This window comes from Denticeps clupeoides, chromosome 1 (assembly GCF_900700375.1).
Source record: "Denticeps clupeoides chromosome 1, fDenClu1.1, whole genome shotgun sequence".
Classification (NCBI taxonomy): Eukaryota; Metazoa; Chordata; class Actinopteri; order Clupeiformes; family Denticipitidae; genus Denticeps; species Denticeps clupeoides.
In genome coordinates, this window is record NC_041707.1 from 27,851,034 (window position 1) to 27,871,938 (window position 20,905).

The following is a 20,905-nucleotide window of genomic DNA, read 5'->3' on the forward strand; positions in this document are numbered from 1 at the left end:
TTAGTATCACTCCTTCCCAAGGTTTCTTCCTTTCTTTTTTTCTCTCTCCTAGAGTTTTTTTTGTGTAGAGTTTTTCCTTGTGTGCAGAAGGGTCAAGTGTGGGGGGTGTCAACTGTAGGGCCTGTCAAAGCCCATTGAGACATACTGTATGTGATTTTGGGCTATATAAGAAATAAATGTTGTTGTTGTTTTTAGACTATTCCTAGTCTTTGTTATACTTTCAGTCAGCATGTCTTCTCCCAATCTGTGTTCTGTAACCTAGTCTGCATTCCCCCATTAGGTAATTGTTGGATCAAAACCATTCACTTCATGCCTTTTGATCTTGATTAATGATGTTGATTAATTCTCTTATGAAATCCTCTTATTATTTTGATTAATCTTGTATTGTTTTTATGCTCAATATTTGCTTCAACAAAATACTTTGCATTGTGTTTTTTGCCGCCACATTTGGAGGAGAGAAGACTGCACAAGAAGAGCACATTCTGTTTCTGTCACGATCTGGTCCAAAATGGGGTTACTTCGGTCCGGGAACATTAGTGAAATGTTCCCTAATTGTTTTCACCTGTGTTCATTGTATAAAGCTGCCCTGTTCGTTTCTGTTTGCTGTGAGGTCTTTAACGTTATGTTCCGTGTTCACCACTGTCAACATCTCGGATGTCTCCCCTGTCTTGTGCTTCACCAATTAAACCCCTGTTTCGTGATGTCAGGGGATAGCGTCTGTAGCCGCCAAATGTTGCAAGGTTAATGGTTGTAATATCCTAGGTGGAATACAGGGTGGCGCATGCAGGTATTCAGGTATAAAGGTAGCACAAACTATATTGTTGGTAGGTGTTTGACCCGGAAGGGCAAAGGGTTTTTTGACCGCTTGCACAAATGCTACGGCAGCTTTTACAGGACTGTTTGCTGTACCTCCAACTCCAACTGCTAAGTGGTGATATCTGCAAAGTTCTTTGGAATAAATGGACATTTTTGTATTAGACATCGAGGTTCATTTAATTGTGTAGCATATAACAGAACCAACAGAGTATAGCATTGTTACATCAAGCGCGTCAGCCAGGCCACGTCCCGTGTCAGGCACCTCAGTAGTTCGGTAAAAGACCAAACTCCTTTAATAGCATCCTTCATTCCTCGTCTCCTCGTCACTCTTTGTCCTGCTCTCTGTGCACCCGCCTCGTCATGCCCGCATGGACGTGACAGAAAGACCTGACCCACATTTGGACGCCACCTGATGCAGCCCCGCTGAGATCGGAGGAGCCGCGACTCGCCAGGAGGACGCCGCCAGCTTCCTTGTCCCTGGCCTTCCATGGCTTCTTGTTCAGCAGGGTCCCGACCCCTGCCTCTCAGTCTCGTGTCTGGCGGCGTTGAAGGTGAGGAGCGGTCATTCAGCAGGGCATGCCGGAGACTGACAGGGAGCGGCGGACAAGGTGCCGGTACCAAACTGGCCCGAAGCCGTCTGCGCTGGAGAACCGCCGCTCGTCCATCTGGAATACCGGACCAGTCATTCATTCATTTATCATTCCTCCCTGTTCATCTCATCTTTTCTCTCCTCGAATCGATTCCACTCGATTCCTCTTGTCCACTCGAACCATTCAGACTCTGTGTTTGGACTTCATTCCTCCCTCCTTCATGGACTGCTAAGAGGGGGGATTCTGTCACGATCCGGACCGAAATGGGAGTTTCATTGTCATGTGAAATGTTCCCTAATCGTTTTCACCTGTGTTAATTGTATAAAGCTGCCCTGTTCGTTTCTGTTCGCTGCCAGGTCTTTAACGTTATGGTCCGTGTTCACCACTGTCAACGTCTCGGATGTCTCCCCTGTCTTGTGCTTCACCAATTAAACCCCTGTTTCGTGATGTCAGGTGATAGCGTCCTTCATTCCTCATCTCCTCGTCACTCTTCGTCCTGCTCTCTGTGCACCCGCCTCGTCATGCCCGCATGGACGAGGAGATAACATGGCACTATAAAATGAAAGTGTTTTTAGCTGGTTTTACAGAAGGGGCTCACAAATGCATTTGGGTGTACATGAAGCTTTTCTGTATTGTTACTTTTCACCTCACCAATTCGTTTATCCACAAAGGGATGTCTTTGACACCCCATTAGGTCTTTGTCCAAGTCAGTGTCTGGCTCCTCTGTATTAGTGTTAATCATGTTTCTAAGTGTGTTTCCCTGTTTCCTGTTTTCTATTTTTTTAACCTCCTCAGTCCAGTGTTTATGTGTCTGCACTGACTCAATTAATCAACCAATCAAAGTTGTCTGGCTTTCTTTTGTTTCTCCATTCCCTGCTTCCCTAGTTCACTTTTTCTAAATATTTAAATTAAAAACAACTACACCTGGCCTGCGCTAATGTCGTGACATTGTTCTGCAGATTTTTTATACAATTGGGAAGTCATTTGATACACTTGGGAATTCATTATTGCAAGCTGACCAGGTCCTGATGCAGAAAACTGATGATGATATGCAGTGCCCTTTTTACGCCATATGTGCGTTCTTCCCAAATAGTTCAACCTTAGTCTCATCAGTCCTTTTTGTGAATATCGCTGTGGTATTTGCCCTTTCACAAACTTCAGGCAGTCTGGTCTACACTTCTAAACTAATCTTATTAACATGCCTCCAGGTGTAAGGAAATTTAATACCCCCAATATGAGGTAATTAAGTGTTCACATACTTTTTCCACTAGCAATGTGATTTGTTTATGGTTGTTCTCAATAAAAACGTGAAATATCATAATCTTTTTAAATATAATTATTACTTTAGGCACATCATATTTATACCTTTGACTTAGATGACAATTGAATCACATTTTATGACAATGCAGAAAACCCTTAAATTCTAATGGGTTCACATACTTTGTTTTAAATCTTCTGTCAACTTCATCTTAAATGAGCTTGATGGGCTTAAGTCTGAATACTTATTGATCCAAGAATGATCTTTGTATCCTGCATCTGGACCACTCTTGTGATTGGTAATATCTACAGAACTCAGACAAAAATCTTTAAGACATGGAGGGAATGACGGAAATTTGCTGTATGACTACATCAGCTAAGCTCTCTATTCTAATGGATGAAATAGAGAAACAGAATGTCAAAACAGAATGTTCTGCTCTCATTAAAACTGTTAGTGTATTTATGTAAATTTTGTGTTAACTATAGTTTGTGTGCATTCTGAGAAATGTTTATTAAGAGAAAAACACATTTGTGTTTTGTATCCCAAGATGCTCCTTGGTTGTGACAAACTGTGGAAGAGACATACTTTCATTTGTTTCACTCACCCACAAAAGCAATGTCTGTATATTTACAAGTTGGCTTTCCTGTTGGTTTTATATGTGTAGCCACAAGCTCCGGGAGAAAACTTCCTAGCTCATTTAAGGAAGGCGATGGGCCGTCTTGGTGTGGCGAATGGGAACACAGAAAGATTTAGCTGAAACATCTAATAGAAATCATCTCTGTTTAAGTGAAAGTGAAGTGATTGTCAACACAACACAGCACAACAAAATGTGTCCTCTGCTTTTAACCCATCACCCTTGGTGAGCAGAGGGCAACCATGAAAGGCGCCCGGGGAGCAGTGTGTGGGGATGCTACTTGCTCAGTGGCACCTCAGTGGTACCTTGGCAGTTTTGGATTCGAACAGGCAACTCATTCGCATGACCAGAGTACTGATGGACATAATGTATCTGCAGAGGTAATTTCTACTCTCTGTTTGATGTTTATGCATGAGAAGTTTAGTCTGTCTGTGTGTGTGAGCAACACAGGGATCCAGGTGGGCTCTTTTCCTTTGCCCTCTGCCTGGATGCCCAGGCCAGATTGTGGGGATGGGACAGTTTCCTTTGGGGGATGAACTGGAAAGTGTTTAATCCTGGAGAACCAAAAAGAACCTATGAACCAACTCTCTGTGACAAAGTACAAGTATTTTGGAGGAAGATACGCAATGTCCAAGTGCTATGCTGTGGCAAAAGGTAAGGTGAAGGTAAAAAAAAAAAAAAACTTTATTGGTGTTGCAAAACACCATGTCACAAGTGCCAGCGAACAAAAAGATAGCCATCAACCTATCCAAACATATACACAAAAATCACATTATGGGGGTAGACAGGAAGGCAGGGGATATAGGAAAAAAAGAAATTACATGAAGAGAGAAGAGGAGAATAATAAAGCCACCCCGAGACTGTACTCCAGTAGAGAGTACATTGTAGGAACGGGAAACAAACACCTCAGCAACATAAACACATAGTCACTACACCTTATAACACAAAAAGTCGTGACTTGCGACAGGGGAGGGAAATGTGGAGGAGTCCTGCAACCATAGAGGTGTAGGTAACCTGTTCATGCTGAGGGTATGAAACGGTTAAGGCATGGGATGGGGTGAGGGTGCAGTGAGTGCATATGTGCACATGTGTATGGGATTGGAGGAGAGGAATGCAAGAGAGCCTTGTTCTTCCAGTGTAGTTGTCAATTCAGCAGCAGCTTGGCTGAGGTCAGTGCTAGTTACGGGGGAGTCAAAAGCAGATAGGATAGGGTTATTTAGATTTGCAGGCAAAAAGCTGTAATTGCACACTTCTTCTAATGTCCACTCTGGTCTCCACAATCCAAAATCCTCTATAAAGCCGTTATAATCTCTGTGATGTTATCCAATTTGCAGTCAATAGTCACAGTGATGTTTTCCAATCTGCGATCAAGTCATTCCGGCCAGTCTAGTGGGGTTTTTTGTGTAGTGAGGGCCTGAATGCTTCGGTACCATTTTCCAGATGGCAGAAGGGTGAAGAGTACATGTGAGGGGTGTGTAGAGATCTTCACAATGCTGGTGGCTTTCCGGATGCAGTGTGTGTGGTAAATGTCTGTTAGGAAGGAAAGAGAAAACCCAATGATTTTCTCAGCTGTCCTCACCATCCACTGTTGGGTAGTATGATTTTTCCATGAAAATGTATGGTGTGATCTCCTGTGCTTATCTGTATCCTGCAACGAAGAATGAAGTCACGGAAAGATCCACATTGCCAACGAGAACTTTCTCTTCCACATGTTCCCTGCCACAGCCGTGTTCTCCTGCGGCCACAGTCTGCTCCTACGGCGCTGCCTCTCCACTCAAAATGGTCTCAGTCAAAAAACCAACCCGAAACAAATACTATATTCATTTTCACTTTACTTTAAATAAAATAAGCAACTTATTTCTTCTTTTTGCTTTCTTTTCTAAAGTTTCTGTATCCAGCGTGCTAACATGCTGTTGATCTCGTTAACCTTCTCTCGTTCTCTTCCATCTGTTCTTCTCACCTTCCACATGGCACCCTGCTGGGCAGGCATCTCAACAATCATGACATTAGTGTATAACTCCAACAACAAGTAGTTAGGATAAAATCATCCTTTTCTCCATGTCTACTTTATTGCAGGAGACCTACTGAAGCCCGCATGGATCCGGAAAACAGTGAAGTTTGGTGGCGGAAAAATCATGGTCTGGAGTTACATCCAGTATGGGGGTGTGCGAAAGATCTGCATGGTGGAAGGCAACATCAAGCATCTGAAATACCAAGAAATCTTAGCTACCTTTTATATTCGCAACCATAAAAGAGGCCAAATTCTGCAGCAGGATGGTGCTCAATCACATACTTTTCAACCAAATACCATTTCCACATCAAAGTTCCTCAAGGCGAAGAAGATCAGGATTGGCCAGCCCAGTCACCAAACATGAACATCATTGAGCATGTGTGGGGTAGGATGAAAGAGGAAGCATGGAAGATGAAACCAAAGAATACTCATGAACTCTTGGAGGCATGCAAGACTGCTTTCTTTGTTATTCCTGATGACTTCATTAATAAATTGTATGAATCCTAGCCAAACCGCATGGATGCAGTCCTTCAAGCTCATGGAAGTCATACAAGCTATTACATTTGGATCTCACAGCACCACTACTTAATTTGCGTGACATTTTTTGTATTGGCAGTAAATTTTGTATAGACGACAAAACTTTTGTCTTGCCAAAATTGGACCTTTCTGTCTTGATTAAATTATAAATCTGTGAAACTAATTAATTTCAATACATTAAACATTTGGTAGGGTTTTAGCTTTTCATATGAGCTATTTCTAACACTAATTGATAAATTAAATGTCAGTTTAATAGCAGGTGTTTCTACAAAATAGGTAAGTGACAAGTCTTGTCAGGGACTGTATAACACTGTAAGCACTATACATATACACATATTATATTTGGAACACTTATACGTAAACTGAAATTATTGTTATAGAAATTGTTATAGAAATTATTATTAAATAGATCATCATTGTATACCTAAGCGCGCACACACACACACACACACCACACACACACACACACACATGCACACACATAGAGGAGTCAAGACCTTGAGGCCTCCCTTAGCGGACTCCATACGGGGTGTGATCCGGGGTGTGATCATGAACTTTGACAACATAAATCTAATGCATTTTATGTAACCAGACATGCAGAAAAGCATAGATAACATGAACACTTATACACAATATTGACACAGGAGGGAAGATTCAGCAAACATACAATTGCCACAGATTTTGGGTCTTCTTGATGTTTTTATGATGTGACGAAAGATAAGAAATTTGTTTAAGAATGAAGCCCTGATATGTTGCGGGGCAGTTCCGTCGACTGGCTGGCTGTTGTCTTGTTGTGTATGCAATAAACGATGGTCTACCAAAAGTTTTCTGTTACTTGAATTTATTGATTGAATCTTCATCAAATCATCCACCACACAATTCATGGGGTTACAACTGAGGATCAAGAAAGTAAACAAAGTCAATAAGGTTCTACAGTGATCTTTTTGAGTCAAAGTATTCTGAGGATAAGAGTATTACTTTTCTGAGGAACTCAAAAGGTTTTTTCAAATGTTCAAAATAATTTGAAGGACCTAACAGAGAGGGGGCAGTGGTGGCCTAGCGGTTACGGAAGCGCCCCCGTAATCAGAAGGTTGCCGGTTCAAATCCCGATCCTGCCCACTGCTTACTCAGGGTGATGGGTTAAATGCAGAGGACAAATTTCACTGTGTGCACCATGTGCTGTGCTGCGGTGTATCACATGTGACAATCAATACACTTCACTTTAGCAAGTTCAGGATTGAGGAGTTCGACAATGCAATCAAGGGTAAATCACCAGGATGGGCTAATATTTGGCATTTTACTCCTTTTTGTGGAAGATATTGGAGTAATGCTATTTAATCTTTCTCCTACTATTAAACATTGCTTTAATTGCAAACCCCCCCCAAAAATAAACTTCTATTGGAGAATTGGAGACCTATAACTCTTTTGTGTAATGACTAATTTAATGGATGAATGTCATTTGGCTTTCATAAAGAGAAGAAATAAACATTATCACATTCGATTGACTCTTAATTTGCTTGATTAAAAAGCAGAGTGCACAATGCACAGTGTGCTCACAGTGTCCTGTGCTACAGTGTTTCACAATGACAATCACTTCACTTTCACTTAATAGAGGTATTAAGCAGTTTTGTCCAATTTCCCCAAAGCTGTTTATACTGACAACTCAATTGCTGTTGCTAACCATCCAAAACGACCCCCAATTGTCAGGGCATTAGCATTATTGGTAAAGAATTCAAACTAAGCCAGTTTGTGGATGATATAATCATTGGCCTAAATGTTGTTTCATCATTCTCTCAGGCTTCTGGATTATATGTCAATATTAAAAAATGTGAACTTTTACCATTCCACACTTCAAATCTACAGTCGTGGCCAAAAGTTTTGAGAATGACACATATACTGTTTATCACAAAGTTTGCTTCTTCTGTTTTTGCCATGAAAATGAACATAATCATTCTGTAATGGGGATTGAGTTTTAAATGAGGGTGATTCTTGAAATCATTGTTCTTTCTCTTTAAACCATGGATACCTGCAAGGAAACATGTGCAGTCATCATTGCGTTGCATAAAAAGGGATTAACAGGGAAGGCTATTGCTGCTACTAAGACTGCACCTAAATCAATCATTTGACAGATCATCAACAACTTCAAGGAGAGAGGTTCAAGTGTTGTGTAGAAGCCTTCAGGGTTCCCAGGAAAGTTCAGCAAGAATGGCAGCAGGCAGGTGTGAGTGCATCTGCACACACAGTGAGGAAAATAATTTTCGAGGATGGCCTGGTGGCAAGAAGGGCAGCAAAGAAGCCACATCTCTCCAAGAAAAACATCAAGGACAGATTGATCTTCTGCAAAAAGTACAGGGATTGGACTGCTGAGGACTGGGCTTAAGTCAAGTCTCTGATGAAGCTACTTTCAGATTGTTTGGGGCATCTGGAAAAATGATTGTCGAGAGAAGAAAAGGTGAGCACTACCGTCAGTCCTGTCTCGTGCCAACAGTAAAGCATCCTGAGATCATTCATGTGTGTCTGCTTCTCATCCAAGAGAGTGGGCTCACTCACTCACAGAACATTTAAGGAACGGTACCAAAACATCCTTCTCCCAACCATCCAAGAACAGTTTGGTCAAGCAGTTCATTTATAACATCAGGCTATATTCAAAAGTTAGTCAGTTTAAATGATAGTAAGTATGACAATAAGGATGTTAATTCTAACTTTAAATCTGATAAATAACCAAAAACATATCATGGTTCATGATCAAACACTCATGAAAAAGGCCAGTCCCAAATTTGCTAAGTGGTATGTTATTTCCCTGAAAATCAAGAAAATAATATTAATTAATAATAAAAACAGATGTTTTAAATTTTAGGTGGACCTGTGTTCTTTTTATGACTCAGCTTTAAATAATTTGTTTTATTCTGCAAAACTGCGGTCTGCATTGTTGTTTATCACTCAAGGCCAAAATTATCAGTTGATTCACGGTTTGATTCTTTTCATAATATGTTTTACATGGATAAGTTACATCCATCTGTCTCTGACCTGATAAATATTGTCATTCTTTTTAGGTAAATATAATATACACTGTTGCAAGTGGAGAAACAGTAAACCATGGTTTATTTATGATTTTAAACCGTACATAATTTTGCAAAACTGAAATCCTGTAAATCTGTAAGGCTGTACGTTATCTCTCAGTTTTTATTGTTCTGATCTGTAATTGCTGTGTGCCTTTGATTTTGTTTTTTTCTTTAGTTCTATTTTTTATGACTTTGTAGTTTATTATTTTTGCCCCTCCTTTTTCTTTGTAATGACTGTTCTATGCTTTGTATTAATGATTTTTATCCTCTACGAGTGTATTGTATTGTACGGTATATATTTGTTAATAAAGAACAATAAAATAAAAAAAATATATAAATGGGCTCAGCCCACCTCCCCTGCTTCCAGAGGTGCTTCGCCCACTCCAACTATGTAGGAGTCATGCTAGTGTTCACATTCTTTTGACACATTGTAATATTGAGAAGCAGCTTTCTCAATGTTCCGCTTGTGTGTCTATGTACTATATCTACTATATTTAACAATTGGGCATTACAGAAACAGCTCATTTCACTTCCCCTGTGCCTTCTTTTGCCTCTTAACAAAGCCAGAGCTCCCCAAACATAAAACACAGTACTTACCAAACATCCAGACATCACTTGCTGAGGTAAATCGTCTAAAATTTATGGATTCAGGAGCCATCCATTTAATAGGTAATCGACTAACAGATGCTGCAAATGGACAACAAATCTAAAGAGTAGTATATAACAAAGCACAATTAAAATGAATCCAAAATGTTGTACCCATATGAACTTACCTTGGTAGTACTCCTCTTCTTCTATGTATCTGGACAAGCCAAAGTCTCCCAACTTCACACAGTCAGGTTTTGCAACCAATATATTCCTCACAGCTATATCTCTAAAATAAAATAAATAATAGAGTCACTGTAACTGCACTGTACCCTCAAAAAGAACATCCCCAACTAAAGGTCTACAAGTGATGCTTCAATGGCAGAGGAGCCGAACCACTCCTTTGCTGGCTTTAAGGTGGAGTAGAGGTAGCTGTTACAAATGAAGCAGCAGCAACTCACATCAATATCACCCCCACCCTTAGGGAGGGGGAATATTAAGTGAAACACTCACTCCAGGCTGTCAACCCTAGGAACGTGGCAGGTCCTGATGGCATCCCTGGATGTGTGCTGAGGTACTGTGCAGAGCAGCAAGCAGGGGTCTTCACAAAGATCTTCAACCTGTCACTGTCGCAGGCCTCTTTTCCACCCTGTCTGAAATCCTCCAACATAGACCCCTTACCAAAAAAAGTAATTCATAACCTGCCTGATTTCAGTCCTCCATCGCGTAGTGTGTTACAAAATGTTTTCTTGGTGGCAATGGTCACAGCTGCCTTGAAGTGAGCTTTACGGAGGCAAGGAGTGAGCTTTACGGACGTGGGAAACATGGAACACCGGGCTGATGTGCAGAGTGCGTGGGACGGCCATTGGGTTGACGCATCGGGTCACCTGGTCCTAGATTTCTGGGGCTGGACGATATGGGCAGGTCTCGAGTGGAGACCCAAATCCTGTCTCCACGGTGGTACACGAAGTCTGGTCGACGATGTTGGTCCGCCTGTCAATTCATGCACTCGGCGTTTCGGTTGAGGACCCGGTGGACTTGGGACCAGACCTTATGGAGTTGGCGGAGTTGACTGTTGACTGCTTTTCTGACGTGGGAGATGTGGGTCAAGAGGTTGGTTGAGTAGATGAGGATGTCATCTAGATAGACAAACGCGAATTGGTCTAATACGTCCCTGAGTATGTCGTTGGGGTGGAAGGACCGATTACGCCACTAGCCAGGGATGCCGCAATGTACTCGGCCATCCTATGGGGGGGGGCTATGGGGGGGGGGCAGCTCTGCTGCCTTGTCCTTATCAAAGACCATGGCAAAGTCATGGTAACAGTCAGGGACCCCCAGTAAGGAGGTGGTGGCATCGTGTGGAGATCGAGGCGTGGCCTCTGGCAGCTTCTCGGTCAATTCAATTGTATTCAAGGGGTGTGGTTTTGGTCGGTTGGCATGGTTTGGCTATGGTTGCACCTGGAAGCATGGTTAATGTGGGGCTGGATTGAATAGGGGCAGATTGCTGGCCGTGGGCATGGTCAGTCCTGTGTTTTGCTGGAACCTGGGCATGGTGGTTGCAGTATTAGACCAGGGTTTTGGGCCTAGGCAGGGAGCATGGCATGGGTTGAGGGGCGTGGCGGAGTCTCACCGTTGCTACTTGTGTGAGGCCCAGAGTGGTTCGAGGGTGTGGCCTGTCGGGGTTGGTGGTGGATGCATTGGCATCCCCACTGTTTGATGGTGCCCATGCTCCAGTCAATGTGGGGCTCGTGGGTGGTGAACCATGGGTAACCTAACACTATGGGGTCATGGGGAGTTTCTTTCAGCAGACGATGATAGGAAGTGAGCAGTGCCCACCACAATTTTTAAATGCATTATTTTAAACTTTTTTGTTATTTTTCTGTCTTTAACTGTTCAAATAAACCTACATTTCAAATCTACCATCCTCAATGTAGCATCATTCAAGTGCACATTGAAGAGAAATTACTGGAATTGTTGTTGTCTAGTCAAAAGTGATACTTACCGGTGAACCATATTAACGCCTTCAAGATATGCCAGTGCCTTGCAGATTTGCACACTAAACAAAGCTAATGTAGTATTGCCAAGGCTGTGCTCGTTCTTCATCAGGTAGTTACCCAGCTGATAGACAGGAAAGATCAAGATATTCTCTCAGATTTACTAAAACTCAAGTAAAGTCTTCCTCCATAATATTTTATATACGAGCAAAGGTAAACAATAATATGTATTAAAATGTATTGTGTTTATAAGGTTTAATTTATGACATTACAGCTTTACAAATCAATGTGACAAATCTATGTATTTCAGAATGATATCTTCTGAATTATCTCTATTTGGATAGAACTTTCAACATGAAAAAAATGTGCTATTAATGTCTCTCTTAAAACAAACCTGTTTGCATTAAAAAACATACAGTGGCAAGCATTGTTGGTGGATTTATGATTGCTGAAAATTGTATAAAGAGATGCCAAAACACACACAGTTGCAGCTGCTGAAGCACATCCCAGGATGCTGGGTGCACAAATACAGCTTTCACTCACACATTCACACTGTCAATAAGTTGCCAATCCACCTAGTGAGCAAGAGGGACACAACCAGAGAACCAAGAGGAAATTCAAAACTCACAACATCAAAGGTGTGAGGCTGTATTGCTAACTGCCATGCCACCATGTGGCCCACCAGTGAAACTGTGTCTAACTTAATAACACATACAGTGGGTACGGAAAGAACTCAGACCCCCTGAAAATTTTCACTCTTTTTATATTGCAGTCCTTTGCTAAAATCATTTAATTAAAAAATATCCTCATTAATGTACAGCAAGCACCCAATATTGACAAAAAAACACAGAATTGTTGACATATTTGCATATTTATTAACAAACAAAAACTGAAATATCACATGGTCCTATTCAGATAATTTGCTCAGTATTTATTAGAAGCACCAATTTGATCTAATACAGCCATGAGTCTTTTTGGGAAAGATGCAACAAGTTTTTCACTGCTTAGGGTCATTGTCTTGTTGGAAGGTAAACATTTGGCCCAGTGTGAAGTCCTGAGCACTCTGGAGAAGGTTTTCATCCAGGATATCCCTGTACATATTTCCCTCAATTGCAACCAGTCATCCTGTTCCAGGATGCAAAACACCCAAACATCATGATGCTGCCACCACCATACTTCACTGTTAGGACTGTATTAGACAGTTGATGGGCAGTGCCTGGCGGTGCATTGTGAGCTGTAAGGTCTAATATAGACAGGTGTGTGGCTTTCCTAATCAAGTCCAATCAGTAAAATAAAACACAGCTGGACTCAAATGAAGGTGTAGAACATTCATCACCTGAGTTAAATATATGAGTGTCACAGCAAAGGGTCTGAATACTTAGGACCATGTGATATTTCAGTTTTCTTTGTTAATAAATCTGCAAAAATGTCAACAATTCTATGTTTTTCTGTCAATATGGGGTGCTGTGTGTGCGTTGAAGAAAAGTTAACTTAAATGATTTTAGCAAATGGCTGCAATATAACAAAGACTGAAAAACATAAGGGAGTACCCACTGTAAATCTGAAATGAGCTTCTTGATAGCTTTTCTTGATTTCTATACAGTTCAATCTGCCCTGTCTGGCAACAATTGTAGGGATGTACAGTTGTAAATAAGGTTACATGTTAATGACAGTGTTATTCAAGGTATAATTAGGTGTTGTAGTTGCTCACCTCTCCATATTGGTAAAGTTCCATAACTATCCAGACTGGGTCATCTTCAATTATTCCAATCAGGCTCACTATGTGAGGGTGATCCAACTTTTTCATGATAGCTGAAATTTTAAACAAGACATGCTATAGTTTAATTGACAGTCTGCCTGTCCATAAAAGTCACATACTATTCCATAGCGCCACCTTGATTATGGCACACATTTAGGTCTCACACATTTACAATGTTTTATAAGTTGCTGTAATTTATTTCCATCCAGAGTCGCATTCATTTTTCACCAAGATCTTGGGACAGAACATCTCGAAGATTCTAAATGGTATTAAAGTCTGGACTCCAATCCATTTGTGAAAAATAGATCTCATGCTCTTTAAATCACTCTTTCAAAACCCTCAACACTGACTCTTGGCAGTAAGGAGTACACATTACAGTTTATGATGCACAGTACGGACACAAGTATATCAGCACATATAGTGGAGGAAATAATTACTTGCTGATTTTGTAAGTTTGTCCAATGACAAAGAAGTGAAAAGTCTCAGAACAGTATCATTTTAATGGTAGGATTATTTTAACAGTGACAAATAGCACATCAAAAGGAACATTTAAAAAATAACTTTAAATAAAAGATAGAAACTGATTTGCATTTCATTGAAATTATTAACACTGTCATTGCATTGTTTTTTCATTAATTTTGCAGTGGTGTCTAGTGGTGGTAGTAGCCTAGTGGGTAACACACTCGTCTATGAACCAGAAGACCCGGGTTCAAATCCCGCTTACTACCATTGTGTCCCTGAGCAAGACACTTAACCCTAAGTTGCTCCAGGGAGACTGTCCCTGTAACTACTGATTGTAAGTCGCTCTGGATAAGGGTGTCTGATAAATGCTGTAAATGAAATAAAACTGCCAAATATAAAAAACAATAGATCCTTTACACTCACTTGCTTCAGTCATAAACTTCTCCTTGATATCTGTGGCACACTCTTTACAAGTCTTCACAGCAACACTTATCCATTCTTGTGTCTACAAAAAATTTAGTTTATATTAAACATGAATTTTGTACACTATGTTATAAACCTTCCCATAAAACAAATGAAAAACTGATGTCATCGTTTAAAACGGTTTTAATTATTACATCAATTAAATAACCCAGGAAACAAGTCTAATACATGATAAATCACAAGTACAGTAATTAAAAAAAACAATTAATATAATTACCTGTGGTCTGTAACAGCCTTCATGAACAATTCCAAAGAAACCTTCACCCAGAATCCCGCCAAGGATGATATCGTCACGTGTGAGGCTATATTTAAAGGCTGACAACAATATTTTTTTTTACATTTAGCTTAAATTATTTTAACAAAAGTTTAACATATGTTCAGTATACACCGATTAGCAATAACATTATGACTGGTGAAATTAATGACACTAAAAATTCTATAATGGCACGAGCCACTCATTTGTATAAAAACATTTATTACACAGTATATCTCAATGGGCTTTGACAAGCCCTACAGTTGACTCCCCCCACACTTGACCCTTCTGAACACAAGAAAAAAAAAAAGGAAATAAAAGATAGAGGAAAAAGAGAAAGGAATAAACCTTGGGAAGGAGTGATACAGAGAGGGACCCCCTTTCAGGGTAGAGTGAGCCTGCAAATGGTGTCAATTTGTCCAATAAGTTGTGTACATGATGAACCGCAACATACTTTGAATTACAGTGACGTAATGGAGATTGAACACTGAATTATACTATATGTATACCATATCCTCAAATAAGACATGGAATTTTCCTCAACATCTTCCTCATGCCCTGAAACCTCTGTCTTAGCTGTTTCCTCCACACCTTCTGTATGCTCTACCTCAGCGTCTCCCACACTCACTCTATCCTCTGTCAATCGCTCTACTCTTGAGAACAGGTAACAGTGTACTATTTAAAAAGTCTTATTGCATTCATAAATGTAATATGGAACTACATTTACATTATTTAGCCTATTTGGTTTCAACTGAATCTGATATGAACAAGAATGTATGAACTAATTAAAGCTAATACAGCATGCTTTATGACTGTTTCATAATATACGTCAGATGAATTATTTAGCAAAGTAACAAGAAAAGGGTAAATTAACTAGGCTAGTGCATGTTAGAAGTGGACAGCAAACACATAGCCCATGTAGGCTAGGTCTAAATGACTAGAGAATTGACTACTGTAATGCTTTATTTATTAGAAGCCCAGCATCATCTCTCAGTTAACTCCAACGATTTCAAAATGCTGCTGCAAGACTTCTAACTCTAACAAAGAAAATTTGAATTTGCATTAGCTAACTGTAAGATTTCACATTCACTATAAAGTTGTATGTTAGACTGGTTGTATGTTAGACTGATTACTTGGGTGAATAGGTAATGAATTACTGCCCTACACAAAAATCACACTCACAAGACTACATGCTCTTATTGGTACAGAGAATTAACAATTTCTCAGCAGGTGGCCAAGCCTTCTACTACACAGCTTCACTGCTTTAGAACAGCTTCAGGAATAACTGGTCATTATAGTTACAACTTTTACAACTTTTTAAGCTCTTTGTGGCTATGTTAAATACCAGACTCTCTACCATTGGGTGCATTCAGCACTCACGGTTGGTTGGCGTTTCATCAGAAATCTCTGCATAAACGTCACACCCTGAAACCACAAGAAATCACTTTAGCAAATGTGCAGGGTGAAAAATCACTTTTATTTTATAACCCACATGCACACATCCACATTTGACATCCTACCCATGCTTTCTTTCTGGGGTTGCCTGGAGCTCTCCCTGTTTAAAAAAAATGGTGTCATATACAAAATTCAAATACATTTTAAACATAACTATAGAGAGTACAATTAAAAAAACTTACATGGGATGGATTGGAAGCACAGAAACTTGTTCTTTCTCTGATGCTTTCATTAGTGAACAAAGTCAAAAGATTATAAACAGACATTTAAAATAGCATTTAATAAAATAAAAGCACAGAATATACACTGCCTGGCCACCTGGATTCGAATGGACAAAGAGCCTTTCAGCTTGTAAGGAAAGAAGAGAGGCATCATCTAAATTGATGAATGTGGTCAAAATACAATTTTAAATGACTTTGTTAAGAAATCACTTAAATAGTTGGGTTTAAAATGTTTGCCATTTAAATTTTGTAGACAATCTAATCAGTTGATCTGTTCTGGCGACCCCTAACACGAGCAGCTGAAGGAAAAAGAACAGAAGAGGAAGTGAGGAAGACATCCATTGAAGTTATGCACTGCTGAAGAAACTTATTACAGAAAAAAATCATACTTAGAACTATTGGATGAAGTCAGCTAAAATGGGCCTTCAACTAAAATGTGCCAATTAAGGTTGAAGCGTCAAAACTCTTGCAAATCACAAATTATTGATTATTATCAATATAATGATATTATTGCTACAACACTAGTTGACAACTAAGGATATGTTTGCTTGGTCTGCTGCTGACCTGTTTTCTTAGTAGTTTTCCTTATGATGATGTACTATTTCTGGCACAACCAGCCTAACACAGCAGTCCAGTATATATGGATGTATCATGACAACAACAGTGTGTTTGGTCTCCCTCTCATTAACTCAACAGATTTAAAATATAATGAATATTTCAGTGTTTAACTCATACCTGCTATGGGAAAAAGATGCTGCTCACATCAGGCTGAAAAAAACAGAACCCCAAACCATATCAAATGTCTCTAACCATTGCGTGGGTCATCTTTTGACCCCCCAAAGTGATCCAGGTCGAGGATACAAAAAGGAAGGTAACGTGCCACAGGGAGTTACTGCATTCAGTCTTTCCCACACATGCTGCAGTTATTAAGAATTATGCTACCAGTCTTTTTATCCAGTGCTGTGTGTAACATTGGTTAGGTATGTTGAATTGATTTCATTTCATTCAATATTGTTTTATGGGATTGTGTATGATCTTAAATTTGGACAACTGGGAAATTATATTATATCTCTTTAAAGGGGGAGTGGTGGCCTGGGGAGGTGGTGGCCTAGCCAGTAAGGAATCAGAAGGTTGCTGATTCAAATCCCAAGCCACTGAGGTGCAACTGTGCTTCACAATGACAATCACTTCACTTTTCACTCCATTTGCATAATGTATTTTACACTTTTGCACTCAAATGTGATTATGAAATATAGGTTACTGTTAATTTACTGTTATGAATCACTCTGATTTAAGCAATTTTATGTGATAATTAAATTTTCTGATATTAACATTTTCAGATAAGATTTTATCAATTTTATCTGAACAGCTGGCCCATTTTACATGAACATTATGTTCAAGACATATCTTTACTTTACTTTACTTTACTTTATTTAGCAGACGCTTTTATCCAAAGCGACTTACAAGAGGAAGACACCAGCAATTCGCGTTCGATTTCTATAGAATATTGAGTTTACAAACTAAGAGCCCTGATAAGGCTCAACTTGTCAGCGATAAGGCTCAACTTGATATCTAATCTCTTATCATTCAATTACACCTTTTCAGAATTGTTTAAATAAATATTTAAGAGACCTATGGAAATGTAAGAGAATGTCACTGGATCTCATGCATAGCTTTTTGAATATCTTAATTATTTGCCAAAAGAAGGCCCAATCTCTCTTACCTTCCCTACCACAAACAGTACGATTTAAGTTAGTGAGCACGTTCTTTATTCTTACAGTCGCAGCCTTTCAATTAAAACAATTTGAGGTTTGGACCCTTTAAGATTTTGATCTTGTAAAATACATAGATATATAAAATGTACACAAAAGGTCTATAAGAACAATGTGTTTTCAGACGTCACGGTTGCAGGTGCCAGTTTGGAAATGGAGAACACGATCGCTTGACTATTAAACATAAAAGGGGGATTTAATACAAACATGGAAACAAATCATGCATGGTAACACTGAACAGCACATATAACACATGCAATGACTGGAACACATGATAAAAACAGGGCATATTTATACAATAAACAACAAGTGAAAACACTCAGGAATTAAAGGAAAAACAGTCTACAGTTGTCTCTGGTCTGGACATGAATCCAGAGAACCCCACAATGCCAGTCCATGATAAGACATTTATAAAAATGAAAACATTTAATCAAAATAGTTTTCACTCCCTTTGCTATGACACTCAAAACGTAGCTCAGAACCTTCTGATTTTCACTGATCATGCTTGAAAGGCTTCTACATCCATAAATGTAAATTCAGTTAAATGAAAAAGATTGAACTTTAGGTCTCAACGTTGACTGTGCATATCAGTGCATAAACCAAAACTATGAATTCCAAGGAATTGTCTACAGACTTCTGAGACCGCATTGTGGCAAAGCACAAAATTCGGAAAAAATACAAAACAATTTAGGCAGCATTAAGGGTCCTTAAAGGACAGAGGTACAGAAGTGGAAGACTGGCGCCTGGCCAAACTGAGTAAACTGGGAAAAGGCCACCGCCCTCTGGTGGCCTGGCAGAGGGGCAGCGGCCATGACTTTGTGGGTAATTTATTATTTGGGCTAAATAAAAGACAAATTTTCACTTCGCTTTCAAGCAGGTTACAGACTGATTATGTTCATATTTGTTATGGTCCTGTGAAATATTTTATATTGCTCTTATGTATTTGGTAAATACATAAAATAAATGGTTCAAAGTAGTGTTAAATAGTGTTGTGCAGGAATTGGGACAACCTGCAATTGTATATGCAGAAAAATCTAATATTACAGAAATAATATCACAAGTGTACATAAAGTGCAGTTGCAGTGCTGTAGGTGTTTAGCAGTGTGACAGTGCAGCTGTTTATGATGGTGATACAAGGGGAAACTGTTCCTATGTCTGCTGGTCCTAGTCTGCAGGCTAACATTTACATTTAAGGCCTTGGTCAGAGAGGTGACCAATAACCCAATGATCACAAAAGCAAAGTTTCAGTGTTCCCTTAATGGACATAGGCAAACCATCCAAAATAGCTAATGCACTAAGGCCTTAATGGCCAGAAAAAAAACGCCACTCCTTACTAAAAGAGGTTTGCCAAAAAGAACAATTTTAGACATTTCTTTTTACAAATTTAGACATTTCTTTTACAGACATTTCTTTTTAAATTTTACAGTTAAGCGGACATCCCAGGGGAAGGTTACCCGGGTGCGGAACAGGCCGGAGGTGCTCAACCGGAAGCGGCCATGGTCAACAAAGATCAAACACAGTGTTGAGGAGGGGTACCTGTTCTTCTTGGTCACAGCGTTTAGTTTACAATAGTCAATGCACAGCCATAAGCCACCATCCTTTTTCCCCATGAAGAAAAAGGGTGTGGCGGCCGTAGGAAATTCAACTGGCCGACGAGGCGTCAATGTACTCCTCCATTTTTTTTCTGGTAGGGAAAGGGAGTAGAGGTGGCCCCAGGGGCCAAGTAGTAGGTCTAGAGTAGGTCTATGGCAAGATTGTCCAATGAGGGGGTACGGCCCTTGTCAAAGACTGCTGCGAGGTCATGGTACTGTACAAGGACCCCCAGTACGACAGGCATTGGGGGTGTCTTGGATGGCAGCACAGATCAGGTGCATGGGTGTGGCTTGGTTAGGCATAGATTTACTGGGTGTGGCTTGGATGGTTAAGGGTTGACTTGCCATGGGTTGGCTGGGCATGGGGTTGGCCTGGCTGGGCATGAGCATGACTTGGCGTGGCTGGGAACAGGGCATGGCCTTTGGGGCATTTCTCATTCCGACTGTAGTGAGCCGGGGTTTTCTGATGCGGATGGCAGTTGTAGCCCCACCCAGTGATGATGCCAGTGGTCCAGTGGAAGTGTACACTCTAATTGCCCTGTTTAAACCGCCAGGAGGCATAGAGACGCTGCTCAGCTGGCAGTCTTTAACTGGGAAAAAAAATGCTGCATCTCCTCCAGGAAGGCATCAGCAGATCGGAGATCAGAGTCGCAGATCGGATCCCAGTGTTCCAGTAGCAGCGTGGCCCGTTCCAGGGCTCGGCCAGTGAGCTGGGAGACAATGTAGGCCACTGCCAGTTATAGCAGAGATTGGGATGCAGATGTAGATAGATGTGGAACGGCCTCAGGAAAATCCAACACCCCGAGTCATGGTGATCATACAGAGCCCATGTCCAGCCCAGTCAGTCGATCTGCTGTGCTGATTGATGGCAAACTCATTCTGTCAGTCACCCCGCTTGGGAGTGCAAAGCAGCGATGAGGGAACATTGAGTGGTGCTGCGACCAGCAGTGTGATGTGGCCAGCGGCTTCTCAGAGGGCCGGTATAGCAGATGGAGCAGCACTGACCTTGGTATTTCCAAGATGCCGCCGGTGAGGTCGGCTGCCGTTGCGACTGCTCCGACCAAGTTTAGTTTGTTTTTGTGTTTTAAACCTTCTTTCAACAACCCTACACTGGCAAATCTACCACCATGGAACGCATTAAATACAGTAGAGACACTCTTGTTTCTATTAGTATACAATGCACTTACAATACGAAGACTTTGCTTTTCCGGATCCCAGCTGGCTGAGTGAAATCCTGAGGAAGAACAAAGGACGCGATGCGAAGTGGCGGCCCCAGGGGAAACGAGCCGGCGTCAGGAACAGGCTGAGGCTTATTGTGGCAGGAGATTTCAATAATGCCAGCCTCAAACGCGCAGCGCCGAATTTTTTCAGGGAGCGAAAGCGCTTCCTTGATCGCAGCAGAGAGAAGAGTCCATTGTTTG

General features: G+C 40.6%; 1 protein-coding gene across 2 annotated transcripts in view; it reads right to left on the reverse strand.

Moving 5' to 3' along the window:
- LOC114790587 (protein-tyrosine kinase 2-beta-like) overlaps positions 1-20,905 on the reverse strand; it is a 102,175-nt gene that overhangs the window by 37,473 nt on the left and 43,797 nt on the right. For both annotated transcript variants that reach the window (XR_003749843.1, XM_028980775.1), the window contains exons 12-20: positions 16,082-16,124; positions 15,965-15,999; positions 15,825-15,869; positions 14,409-14,506; positions 14,132-14,213; positions 13,199-13,299; positions 11,496-11,611; positions 9,682-9,782; positions 9,506-9,595 (exon numbers count right to left, since the gene is read on the reverse strand). Coding sequence is in view for 1 of the 2 variants with exons in the window: in XM_028980775.1 (XP_028836608.1) it covers positions 9,506-9,595; positions 9,682-9,782; positions 11,496-11,611; positions 13,199-13,299; positions 14,132-14,213; positions 14,409-14,506; positions 15,825-15,869; positions 15,965-15,999; positions 16,082-16,124 (711 nt within the window). In the remaining variant the exon portion in view is untranslated. The remainder of the gene's footprint in view (positions 1-9,505; positions 9,596-9,681; positions 9,783-11,495; positions 11,612-13,198; positions 13,300-14,131; positions 14,214-14,408; positions 14,507-15,824; positions 15,870-15,964; positions 16,000-16,081; positions 16,125-20,905) is intronic.